General features: G+C 42.2%; 1 protein-coding gene across 8 annotated transcripts in view; it reads right to left on the bottom strand.

Annotated features, from left to right (window-relative positions):
- The window catches only part of LOC112257946 (transcriptional regulator Erg), a 103615-nt gene that overhangs the window by 43171 nt on the left and 48356 nt on the right, over window positions 1-12088 (bottom strand). The window contains exon 1 of one of the 8 annotated variants that reach the window (XM_024431902.2): window positions 3752-4011. The exons of the other annotated variants lie outside the window; for them this stretch is intronic. Coding sequence (XP_024287670.1) covers window positions 3752-3769 — 18 coding nt within the window. The 5' untranslated portion in view covers window positions 3770-4011. Of the gene's footprint in view, window positions 1-3751; window positions 4012-12088 lie in introns of those variants that run through there. 8 annotated transcript variants of the gene reach the window in all.

The following is a 12088-nucleotide window of genomic DNA, read 5'->3' as shown; positions in this document are numbered from 1 at the left end:
AATCATTTTCAGAGGTCTTGATTTGGCAGTAACACATGTTATGGAGAAAGAGACGGAGCTGTTGCGTGTGGTACAGGCTACTTGTGATGTGTGAAACTATAATACAGTGTGAAACTTGGCTGTGGCCCACAATAAGCTTGGAAGCTGCAGTTTGAAAAATTATGGGTGCATTTATTTTCATAGGTCAGTGACAAAGTTTGGCCACGGCCTCAGACACAAAGCCACAGTGCTACAGAGATTGGTTAGCCACAACTTCCTGTATTCCCCTCTGGTATGTGCATTACACACACACATACAAGTCATCTGCATTGTTTGTCTCAGTTCTGTCTGCAGGCGGGCATGATAAGCTGTTTTGTTTGTGTCCTGATATCCTGATGTGGTTGACTCAATGAATCTTGTACAATGTATGAAGTTAGCTCTTATTTATTTTTGTACGTTTAGGACTAAAGAAGTGGCTATGGACTGAAACATTTTTTTTTAACCATTTTTCATTTTTTTTCTTTTCAAACAATAACAACCATGCAAAGTTAACAGGTAGGTCTACCATGAACATTTCTGATTGGTTCGGGATACGATCTGTTATCTGAATGATTAAAAAAATGTCCCTCCAAAAATGTTCCCTTATGTTCTGTGATCATTTCTTACTAGCTGTGTACTACATACATACTAGAAGTCCCAACTCACTGGCCTCAGAAAAAGCACTGTTTAAGACTATAGACTGTCCACGAAGGTTGGGTGGTATACCGTATATGCTATATATACTGTATATACCGTATCCTGGGGTATTTCGAAATACCCTAGGTATGATTTTCCAATAGTGTCAATACGTTTTTAGAATTATTATATATATTTATATATATATATATATATATATATATCTTTTATACTTTTTAAATAAATATCTGCAGTTAAGTTGTGCACTAGATAATAGATCAAGCAGATCGCGTTCATTATTTTGCCTGTTAGATAACTAGATAACTATGAAGCTTGCCGGTACTAGTTCCCCAAAACAGCTGTTCAAGCCAGTCATGTGTGTTTGTTTACAAAGAAACACAACGAGCAAACTGGGATGACTCCTGCAGCACAACTTAAGTGAGGTGATCAAAATCAAATCAAACTTTATTTGTCACATGCGCCGAATACAACAAGTGTAGACCTTACCGTGAAATGCTTACTTACAAGCCCTTAACCAACAGTGTAGTTCAAGAAGAGTTAAGAAAATATTTACCAACTAAAGTAAAAAAATAATCATCCTCAACACGGGGGTCCCTCAGGGGTGCACGCTCAGTCCTCACTGGTACTCCCTGTTCACCCATGACTGCATGGCCAAGCACGACTCCAACACCATCATTAACTTTGCAGACGACACAACAGTCTGATCACAACAGCCTGATCACCGACAACGATGAGACAGCCTATAGGGAGGAGGTCAGAGACCTGGCAGTGTGGTTCCAGGATAACAACCTCTCCCTCAACGTGATCAAGACAAAGGAGATGATCGTGGACTACAGGAAAAGGAGGGCCGAGCACGCCCCCATTCTCATCGACTGGGGTGCAGTGGAGCAGGTTGAGAGCTTCAAGTTCCTTGGTGTCCACATCATCAACAAACTATCATTGTCCAAACACACCAAGACAGTCGTGAAGAGGGCATGACAATGCCTATTCCGCCTAAGGAGACTGAAACGATTTGTCATGGGTCCTCAGATCCTCAAAACGTTCTACAGCTGCACCATTGAGAGCATCCTGACTGGTTGCATCACTGCCTGGTATGGCAACTGCTTGACTTCTGACCGCAAGGCACTACAGAGGGTAGTGCGTACGGACCAGTACATTCACTGGGACCAAGCTTCCTGCCATCCAGGACCTCTATACCAGGCGGTGTCAGAGGAAGGCCCTAAAAATTGCCAAAGACTCCAGCCACCCTAGTCATAGACTGTTCTCTCTGCTACCGCACGGCAAACGGTACCGGAGCGCCAAGTCTAGGTCCAAAAGGCTTCTTAACAGCTTCTACCCCCAAGCCATAAGACTCCTGAACAACTAATCAAATATCTACCCGGACTATTTACATTGATCCCCCCCCCCCCCCCCACCCCCCACCACCATTTTTAACACTGCTGCTACTTTCTGTTTATTATCGATGCATAGTCACTTTACCTACATGTACATATTACATGAATTACCTTGACTAACCTGTGCCCCCACACATTGACTCTGTACCGGTAACCCTGTATATAGCCTCGTTGCTGTTATTTTATTGTTGCTCTTTAATTATTTGTTATTTTTCTAGTTTCTACTTTTATTTTTTAACACTTATTTATCTTTAAACTGCATGGTTGGTTAAGGGCTTGTAAGTAAACTGTAAGGTGTACAACACCTGTTGTATTCGGCACATCTGACAAATAGAATTTGATTTGATTGGAATCTTTTTTATTGCAATCCATAAAATATGATGTATCTCCATCAGTTACAAACCAGAAGAAGCGTTGATAACTGGAATGAACCCTGCCAAAGTTAACAGGGGGAGGTCGACGACAAAGCAGCCTGCTTTAGAACTGTTTTAACAATGTTTTAACATTTCTAAATCAGTTCCACACAAAGCCAGCCAAAGCACCAAGAAGGAGTTTATAAACACCAGTCACACTCCTTTCTCCCTGGGACCTCAACTGAACCGCAGAACCAGTGCCACAATATAACAGGTCACAAAAGAACAAGCTCCCTCTCCAAACATTTGGATTCTACTCCCAAACTGCAACTGTTTACATCCAATGCCAGCAAGACAGCTGATTATGTAATTATTGCTTCCCTGCTTTGGTTTTATTGTTCACACTGTGTTTAAGATCAGGTTGTAAACATCTTTGTGCTGACACTGGCAGATGCACTAGAGAGTGGAAAGCTTAGATGCCGTGTTTAATTAGGTTTCCAGGTGACTTAGACTCCCTAGTCAGTTTGTTCAGTATGTGGGTGAGACACCAATTGCTGCTTTCCTCCTCTGTCCATTGTCTTATAGGTCTTCTTACAGTAACTAAACAAAGCTAGTTACTTGATAGACTAGGATAGCCATATCAAAGTATTAACTATTTACTACTGCAGTATTTACAACTATTTACAATTAATTTAGATTTTGACATTAATGCAACAATAGCATGACAAAAGTCTTTAAAAAATGTAAACCTCCAATAATTTTCAGTTTCTTCAGAACAGGATTACATTTTTCTGTTCAAAGCATAATTTTCTTAGATGGTTCTTTTTACAAATACCACAGATTTTGAAAATATTTGTATGAAAATTTGCAAATCTCAGAAAACATTGAACATATCAAACTGCATGACTTCCCTGAAACAAAATAGAGAACAATACAAATTATTTGATTTTCTTTGGTAAAAATATCACAGCAAAAATATTTTAACTTAAATAGTGGTGTCCCTCCAAATAATAATGGATAAAAATGTATAATCTGCTTCATTTGTTTAAAAGACAAGCCAGCTCAAATCACTTTAGCATCCGAAAGAATTAAATCGCAGATTTTGTCATTACCCCAAAGATTTTTTAAATCCGTGCAGGCCAGCCGAATAGGAAAAAGGACATTTGCAAAGAAATCTTGTCGTACCATTATGGCAGAAGGGTGTTACCCCTGCCTGTTTGGTAAGTATTTCTGTACAGTGCCACACAAACTAAAGACAATGCCCAAGCATTACAGAAAAGGACCAATAAAGTCCCCAAAGTTTGCGAAAACGTTCTAAAATGGATTTACCTTGATGGTGCTGGCCATATTTGTTCAGGACCTTTCAATCCTGGTAAAAGACAATGATGTAAATTTGAATACACTTTTTTTCTGGACAGCAAGCTAGTTGAGGTTCCACTAAGCGCCGTTTGGAGCGGATGAGATTGTGCTAACGTTGGGAAGTGAAGTCAGCCAATAGCAGGAAGAGGTTTCTATTGGTTCTGGCCACCGCAACTCGAAGAAACAGGATATTTGGGAGTGAGGAGATAAGAAGTGTTAAAAAAAAGTTGTTATTCTTGATGATGTGTGTTAGAAGTTTTATTTTTTAGTTAGGAGGGGTAAGGTTGTAGGGTGGAACTAGCCAAGAAGGCTGATCTGAGGGGGTCTCTACTGACACAGGCAGGTGCGAAGTGTGTGTCTGTGTGTGTCTCAGACAGACATAAACCCATGACAGGATGCAGATGTCTGATCCTACGGTCCATACTTGACACGCTTGCCTGCCATGGGCCTCTCTAGAGGCCTAACAGTTGAGGATAGCTACAGTGAGGACATCACTAACCTTGACACAGAGCACTCAACACTTTCGAGAAGCTCATTTCACCACTTTTGAACAAGGGACATTTCAACATTACTACACACTTTATTTTTTTAGCAGGTTTTTATATACTTTATATAATCTACTTATATAAACTCAATTGAGTAGCATGTCAGGTCACATTTATGCCTCAATTTAGTACACTACCTACATAATAAACAGAACAACTGAACATCCTCACAATGAATTCAAATCAAATCAAATCAAATGTTATTTGTCACATGCTTCGTAAACAACAGGTGTAGACAACAGTGAAATTATTACATACGGGCCCTTCCCAACAATGCAGAGAGAAAGAAAATTGTGAAATAATAGAAAAGTAAAACACATAATAATAAAAGTAATAATAAATACTCAATACGTACCGATATACATGGGGTACCAGTACCGAGTCGATGTGCAGGGGTACAAGGTAACTAAGAATAAATGACAGATAATAAACAATAGCAGCAGCATATGTGATGAGTAAAAAAATAGGTTTGTGCAATTAAAGGCCCCGTGCAGTCAAAAACATGATGTTCTTATGTTTTATATATATTTCCACACTATGAGGTTGGAATAATACTGTGAAATTATGAAAATTATGATAATGCCCTTTCAGTGTAGGAGCTGTTTGAAAAATACCTGTTTTGATGGGATGGAGTTTTGGCCTAACTGGGGACATCACCAGGTGGTAAATGAATTAATAGATCGATGCAAAACAGAGTTACAAACCTTTCTGCCAATAACAGCTAGTTTCCAGTTTTTCCCCACTCCCAGAAAGTCCTAGCAAAATTCTTGCTTGAGAAATGGATCTTTGCTAAGAAGCTATATGTTTATTTTTGACAATTTTAATTGAAAACAGTCACAGTAAGGTTCTTAATTGTAACACAGAAATTATTTAATATTTTACCTTTAATGGTAATTGAATAGAGAAAGGGATGTGAGCGGCTCAGCCCCTCCTTTCTTCAGGAGGGTCTGGTTGGGTCTGAAGACTAGAATTGAGAAAGCAGCAAAGCTGAGCAGCCCTGATAAGGAGGTGGAGTCAAGGAGCAAGTAAAGGAGAGGAAATCAGAGCGCAGCCTGACATCCTGCTGCCGACCTCTGTCAAAAGATTTCACACACACACAAACAAACAGGCGGGGGCATACCCAGCTGCACTGTGATCTCTGACCTGAGACCACTCTCAGGTGTGCGGTAGAACCACGGTTCAAACCTGCAAGCCCTACTCTCAGTAGGACTCCATTCTATTGACTGCAGTGGTTCTGTGGTCCGAGACAGCATGACAAGAGTTCAGATTGCATTGTAAACCGACTGTGGCTTTGCATCATATCAGTTACAAAGAGAGGAAGTGGCTGTGACAAGAACAGTGTTTTCTCAATTTTGAAAGGAATTTAGTAATTTAACACCTGATATGTGACCACTGTCTGCTATTGAATACAAGTCTGTTGGTTTTGCAACAAATTGAGTTTGGGAGGGGGCAAAATACATTACATGCATTATTTTGTACCAAAACCAACAAACACATGATAGCATTTTTAACTTGTGATTTGAAGTATTATTGATGGGTGTGCATTTTGTAAGACTTTGAAATGTTGCAAATATTTAGCATTGTCTTTCAACAAGATGACATTACATCAAAGAAGAGCAGGAAGAGAAAAATCCAACAAAAGATCAGAAAATGTGCTAGTTATCAAAAAGTTTCTGCTTCTCTCTCTCTCCCTCAATCTCTCCTGTTGTCTGACTGGTTTAATGGCCTTCTGCAGGAAGTCTGTAGGATATAACCCCTGTTCCCCTCTCTCACTAAACCTGGGCCGCCCAACACTGCCAACACATAAACACACACACACACACAAAACGTTTGATTTCATCTCATTTTAACATTCTGTCATAAAGAACACATGTTCAACTTCATTAAAAATTTATTTTTCCCATCTCAAATATTAGTGCCTATTAAGTGCCCAAATGTATCTTAAATCAGCCATAAATCCCCTGGGAAATGGAAGCTTGTTGTGTGCGTCTGTTCTTCCCATGTGGGGTCGCCTGATATGAAAATGGGATCGTGGGAGAATTTCCAAAATCTTGAAAAAAAATATATATATATAAACTCAGCAAAAAAAAGAATGTCCTCTCACTGTCAACTGCGTTTATTTTCAGCAAACTTAACATGTGTAAATATTTGTATAAACATAACAAGATTCAACAACTGAGACATAAACTGAACAAGTTCCATAGACATGTCACTAACAGAAATTGAAATATGTGAATATCCCTGAACAAAGGGGGGTGGGGACAAAATCAAAAGTAGCAGTCAGTATCTGGTGTGGCCACCAGCTGCGTTAAGTACTGCAGTGCATCTCCTCCTCATGGACTGCACCAGATTTACCAGTTCTTGCTGTGAGATGTTACCCCACTCTTCCACCAAAGCACCTGCAAGTTCCCGGACATTTCTGGGGGGAATGGCCCTAGCCCTCACCCTCCGATACTACAGGTCCCAGTGCTCAATGGGATTGAGATCCGGGCTCTTCGCTGGCCATGGCAGAACACTGACATTCCTGCCCTGCAGGAAATCACACACAGAATGAGCAGTATGGCTGGTGGCATTGTCATGCTGGAGGGTCATGTCAGGATGAGCATGCAGGAAGGGTACCACATGAGGGAGGAGGATGTCTTCCCTGTAATGCACAGCATTGGGATTGCCTGCAATGACAACAAGCTCAGTCCGATGATGCTGTGACACACCACCCCAGACATGACGGACCATCCACCATCTCCAGAGTACAAGCCCCGGTGTAACGCTTATTCATTCGACGATGAACGCGAATCCAACCATCACGCTTGGTGAGACAAAACCGCGACTCGTCAGTGAAGAGCACTTTTTGCTACTCCTGTCTGGTCCAGTGACAGTGGGTTTTTGCCCATAGGCGACGTTGTTGCCGGTGATGTCTGGTGAGGACCTGCCTTACAACAGGCCTACAAGCCCTCAGTCCAGCCTCTCTCAGCCTATTACGGATAGTCTGAGCACTGATGGAGGGATTGGGCATTCCTGGTGTAACTCGGGCAGTTGTTGTTGCCATCCTGTACCTGTCCCGCAGGTGTGATGTTCGGATGTACCGATCCTGTGCAAGTGTTGTTACACGTGGTCTATCACTGCGAGGATGATCAGCTGTCCGCCCTGTCTCTCTGTAGCGCTGTCTTAGGCGTCTCACAGTACAGACATTGCAATGTATTGCCCTGGCCACATCTGCAGTCCTCATGCCTCCTTGCAGCATGCCTAAGGCACATTTACACAGATGAGCAGGGACCCTGGGTGTCTTTCTTTTGATGTTTTCCATAGTCAGTAGAAAGGCCTCTTTAGTGTCCTAAGTTTTCATAACTGTGACCTTAATTGCCTACCGTCTGTAAGATGTTAGTGTGTTAACGACCGTTCCACAGGTGCATGTTCATTGGTTTATGGTTCATTGAACAAGCATGGGAAACAGTATGTAACCCTTTACAATGAAGATCTGTGAAGTTATTCGGTTTTTTACGAATTATCTTTGAAAGACAAAATCCTGAAAAAGGGACATTTGTTTTTTGCTGAGTTTATATACAAAAATATGTATTATAATATCATCTTTGTATCTCAAAATCATTGTAATGTGGTAAACCTTAAAAATCTAAATGAAAATTCAACCAGAGCGCTCCCTTAGATAATGGGATAAGGCGGCACTTGACCGTTGCACTTGAATCTTTCCTACAGTGAATGGCTAGGCCCGCTATCGAGGGGGTGGTTATTGAGGGGGAGTGTTTGAGAGAGGAACTGTTGTCAGAGGAAATGTGTCTCCGTGCCTATGTATGACACATATTTGGGAAACTGAACAAACTGAACGCAAGTGTGCAGGGGAAATACAAAAACATTCTTCAGGTGAGTGACAAAATCAGTGGATTCAGAGGAAATAATTATTATAGGAGAGAGTCTTTTAAAAGTGAACTGTGCCCCCTTCCCTTGGCTGTGCATGTTTCTAACAGAAAACAGCATCAGTAAGTGTCCCACACGAGTGATGAATGCTCACCTACAATGCTTCGAAGAGCACTTTGGGACCTACTCCCCAATCCATTTGACTGTGATCCTGGCTCAGTTGACATGCCGGTAAGTGAAATTGAACAGCTGATTGAGCTGTCATGTGATCTAATGCATTCACTGGACACTGTGGACAAGTTTTGGTTCCTGACTCAAAGTGAATACCCTGCTGTCTCCCTCTGAGCATTAATGCCGCGTTCAAAACAACTGGGAACTTGGAAATCTCCGACTTCCAACTTCAGTGCATTCAAGACAACTGGGATCTCGGGGGAAAAAAATGTGGAACTCGGGAACTCTGTTCAACTTGGGAACTCTGGCCTCTTTCTAGAGCTCTGACTTTCCGGCCTAATGGTCACTGATATCATGATTTGACCTTGCATTCCCAGTTGTCTTGAAAGCACCATCAGTGCTCTCGTCTACATTAAACCCAAATATTGATTCAGGTTGGTTGTGACAGCAGAGATGAGGTGTGCACAGTCGACCACATTCCCTGACTTTGAGAAGCTCCGTCACGACATGCAACAAACACACCCATTTCATTAGTGGTGGTGAGATAAGATATATTATGTCAGACTAATTTGCAATTGACTGTCATAGCCCCACATTAAAGTGCAAATGAAAGTGCTAGTTAAGTGTTTTTATGTATTTTTAAAAAAACATTTGGGGGGGGTCGAGGTGAGGAGGAGGATTATTTAAGCTACCTTTTGTATAGGTAGGGTTCCAGATGTTTTCGGAAGATGGGCAGGGGGAAACCATTGGGGCTCCAGGACAGAGAAGAGCATAGCCTGAAGGTAGGGAGAGGCAGTTCCTCTTGCTGTCCGTAGGTAAGCACCATGGTCTTGTAGTGGATGAGAACTTCGACTGGAAGCCAGTGGAGTGTGCAGAGGAGCAGGGTGACATGAGAGAACGTGGGAAGGTTGAAAATCAGGCGGGCTGCTTCGTTCTGGATAAGTTGCAGAGGTTTGATGGCACAAGTGGGAAGCCCAGTCAACAGGAAGTTGCAGTAGTCCAGAAGGGAGAGGATAAGTGCCTAGATTAGGACCTTAGATTAGCTTCCTGTGTGAGGTAGGGTCGTACTCTACGGATATTGTAGAGCATGAACCGGCAGAAGCGAGTCACTGCTATGATGTTTGCAGAGAAGGACAGGGTGTTGTCCAGGGTCACGCCAAGGTTCTTTGCACTCTGGGAGGGCGACACTGTGGAGTTGTCAACCATGATGGAGAGGACTTTGAGCAGGCAGGCCTTTCCTGGGAGGAAGAATAGCGCCGTCTTGTCGAGGTTGAGCATGAAGTGGTGGGCCAACATCCAGGACAGTATGGGGAGCACTGAGATAATGTTAGATGATTGTCTGGCTGGTTGGCTGTTACTGCCTGAGCAAAGATCAGATGATGACTTTAAGAAATGAAAAATAATAAAGTCATCAAATAAAAACGAAGTAATATACACAATATGAAATATTGTATTTATTGTATAGTAATTTCCTTTTTTTCTATTGATATCTACCCAATGTGGACCTGACAGAGACAATTAAATGTTTTTAATGTTTTGGCAACTATTTCATTGAACGTTCACTATATCTGGCTTTGGAATTTCCATAAAAAAGCTCTAGAATATATTTTTTCTGTCATTATTTCATGAAAACCATGACCTCAAAAAGCACTAATTGCTCAGCACTAACGCACACACGCACACAAACACACACACTTTCACTTGGCCCGTTTATAAATACAGCAGCCCTACTCCACACAGCACATCCTCCAATTCAGGGGCTCCAGAAGAGGAGGAAGCTCCACTATAGACTTGTGTGCGTAAAAAGCCATATTGATGCTCTTGGGCAAAATGCTTGGTGTCACAAGTGAATGTCTGGTTGTATGGGCTAGTGTGTTTGGACCTGAACAATAGAGGAAGAGTGTGAAGGTCTTGGTCACATGCTGGGTACAGTATGTGTGGATTGTGGAGCACTTGGGCACACGGCTAATGCTAATGGAAATTGTCTGTTAATCCCAGTACAAGGGCAGGGCATTGGCAGATAACCTACTGCAGGTAAAAGTGGAAGTGTTCCTAAGATGTGCCTCAATGGTACGTGACTCTGAAAAGTCCTCCATGTAAATAGGTGAGGCAAAAGTGTTAACTGAATGAAAAATATTGACATAGCAGACCAAGTTAAGGCTCTAACGATCAATCTACCTTTCTCTCCCTCTCCCTCCATCAATGAATGACTCACACTCTGCGCTGTCTACATGGCTTGTTCGTGTTCAGCTCCTAGTGGAGTAAAGGGCCTCAACAGAGGTTCTCCATCGAACACCCTCTGACGTAAACTACTGTAAACAACCAAACGTTGCTCTCTATGTTCAGCCTAATGACCAGGTATGTGTGCCTCCTGTGGCACAGGGCTCATAAACTCCATTAATAGTTGGCTGACGGCTAGAGCTCCTCCATTACCGTCTGAGAGCAGAGGGTTGAACAGATCCCAGTCTGTGTGCTGGTGGTCTGCCTGTTGGTCTGCCTGTGGTAGCCCTGTGGGGAGGCAGGGTGGTCACAAGAGAGAGAGCAGGAAACCAGCATCCCTCTGCCATCCGACATACACTATATGCCCGGCTGCCACAGACATTTATGGAGACTTACAGAGTGAGTAGTAGTACACCCATTCTGATGCTTTATAAGCATGTTTATGACCTTTTGTTAACGTTAATAAGGCTCCAAAGTGGCATATTGTGCATAAAAGATTTGTAGGTTAGATTACAGTTCATGACGAGTATTATAATTCTGGGTCGGTTATATCATGTTAGCCTACCTTCTCTGCATATCAAATCAGATCAAATTGTATTGGTCACATACACTTATTTAGCAGATGTTATTGCGGATGTAGCGAAATGCTTGTGTTCCTAGCTCCAACAGTGCAGTAGTATCTAACAGTTCACAACAATACACACTAATCTAAAAGTAAGATAATGGAATTAAGAAATGTATAAATATTAGATGGGCAATGTCGGAGTGCAATTGACTAAAGTACAGTAGAATAGAATACAGTATGTGCATATGAGATGAGTAAAGCAGTATGTAAACATTATTTAAACATTATTAAAGTGACTAGTGTTCCATTATTAAAGTGGCCAGTGATTCCAAGTCTATGTATATAGGGCAGCAGCCTCTAAGGTGCAGGGTTACGTAACCTGGTGGAAGACGGCTAGTGATGGCTAATTAACAGTCTGATGGCCTGATGGCTGTTTTTCAGTCTCTAGGTCCCAGCTTTGATGCATCTGTACTGACCTCACCTTCTGGATGATAGTGGGGTGAACAGGCCGGATGGTTGATGTCCTTGATGATCTTTTTGGCCTTCCTGTGACATCGGGTGCTGTATGTGTCCTGGAGGGCAGGTAGTTTGCCAGTGATGAGTTGGGCAGACCGCACCACCCTCTGGAGAGCCCTGCGGTTGGGGGGCGGTGCAGTTGCCGTACCAGACGGTGATACAGCCCGACAGGATGCTCTCAATTGTGCATCTGTAAAGGTTGTGAGGGTTTTAGGGCCAAATTTCTTCAGCCTCCTGAGGTTGAAGAGGTGCTGTTGCGCCTTCTTCACCACACTGTCTGTGTGGTTATCAGCCTCTTATTTTGATTATTCACTTCACTAGAATTTTCTTTTTTTCTTCTTTACCCCCTAATTCACCATGTTTTCCTTCTTCTTTGTGTAAATCTCCAATCATTTGTTTATCTCTCTTAGAAATCTAATT

Source organism: Oncorhynchus tshawytscha, linkage group LG09, assembly GCF_018296145.1.
Source record: "Oncorhynchus tshawytscha isolate Ot180627B linkage group LG09, Otsh_v2.0, whole genome shotgun sequence".
Classification (NCBI taxonomy): domain Eukaryota; kingdom Metazoa; phylum Chordata; class Actinopteri; order Salmoniformes; family Salmonidae; genus Oncorhynchus; species Oncorhynchus tshawytscha.
This window is presented reverse-complemented; position numbering and strand designations above follow the sequence as displayed.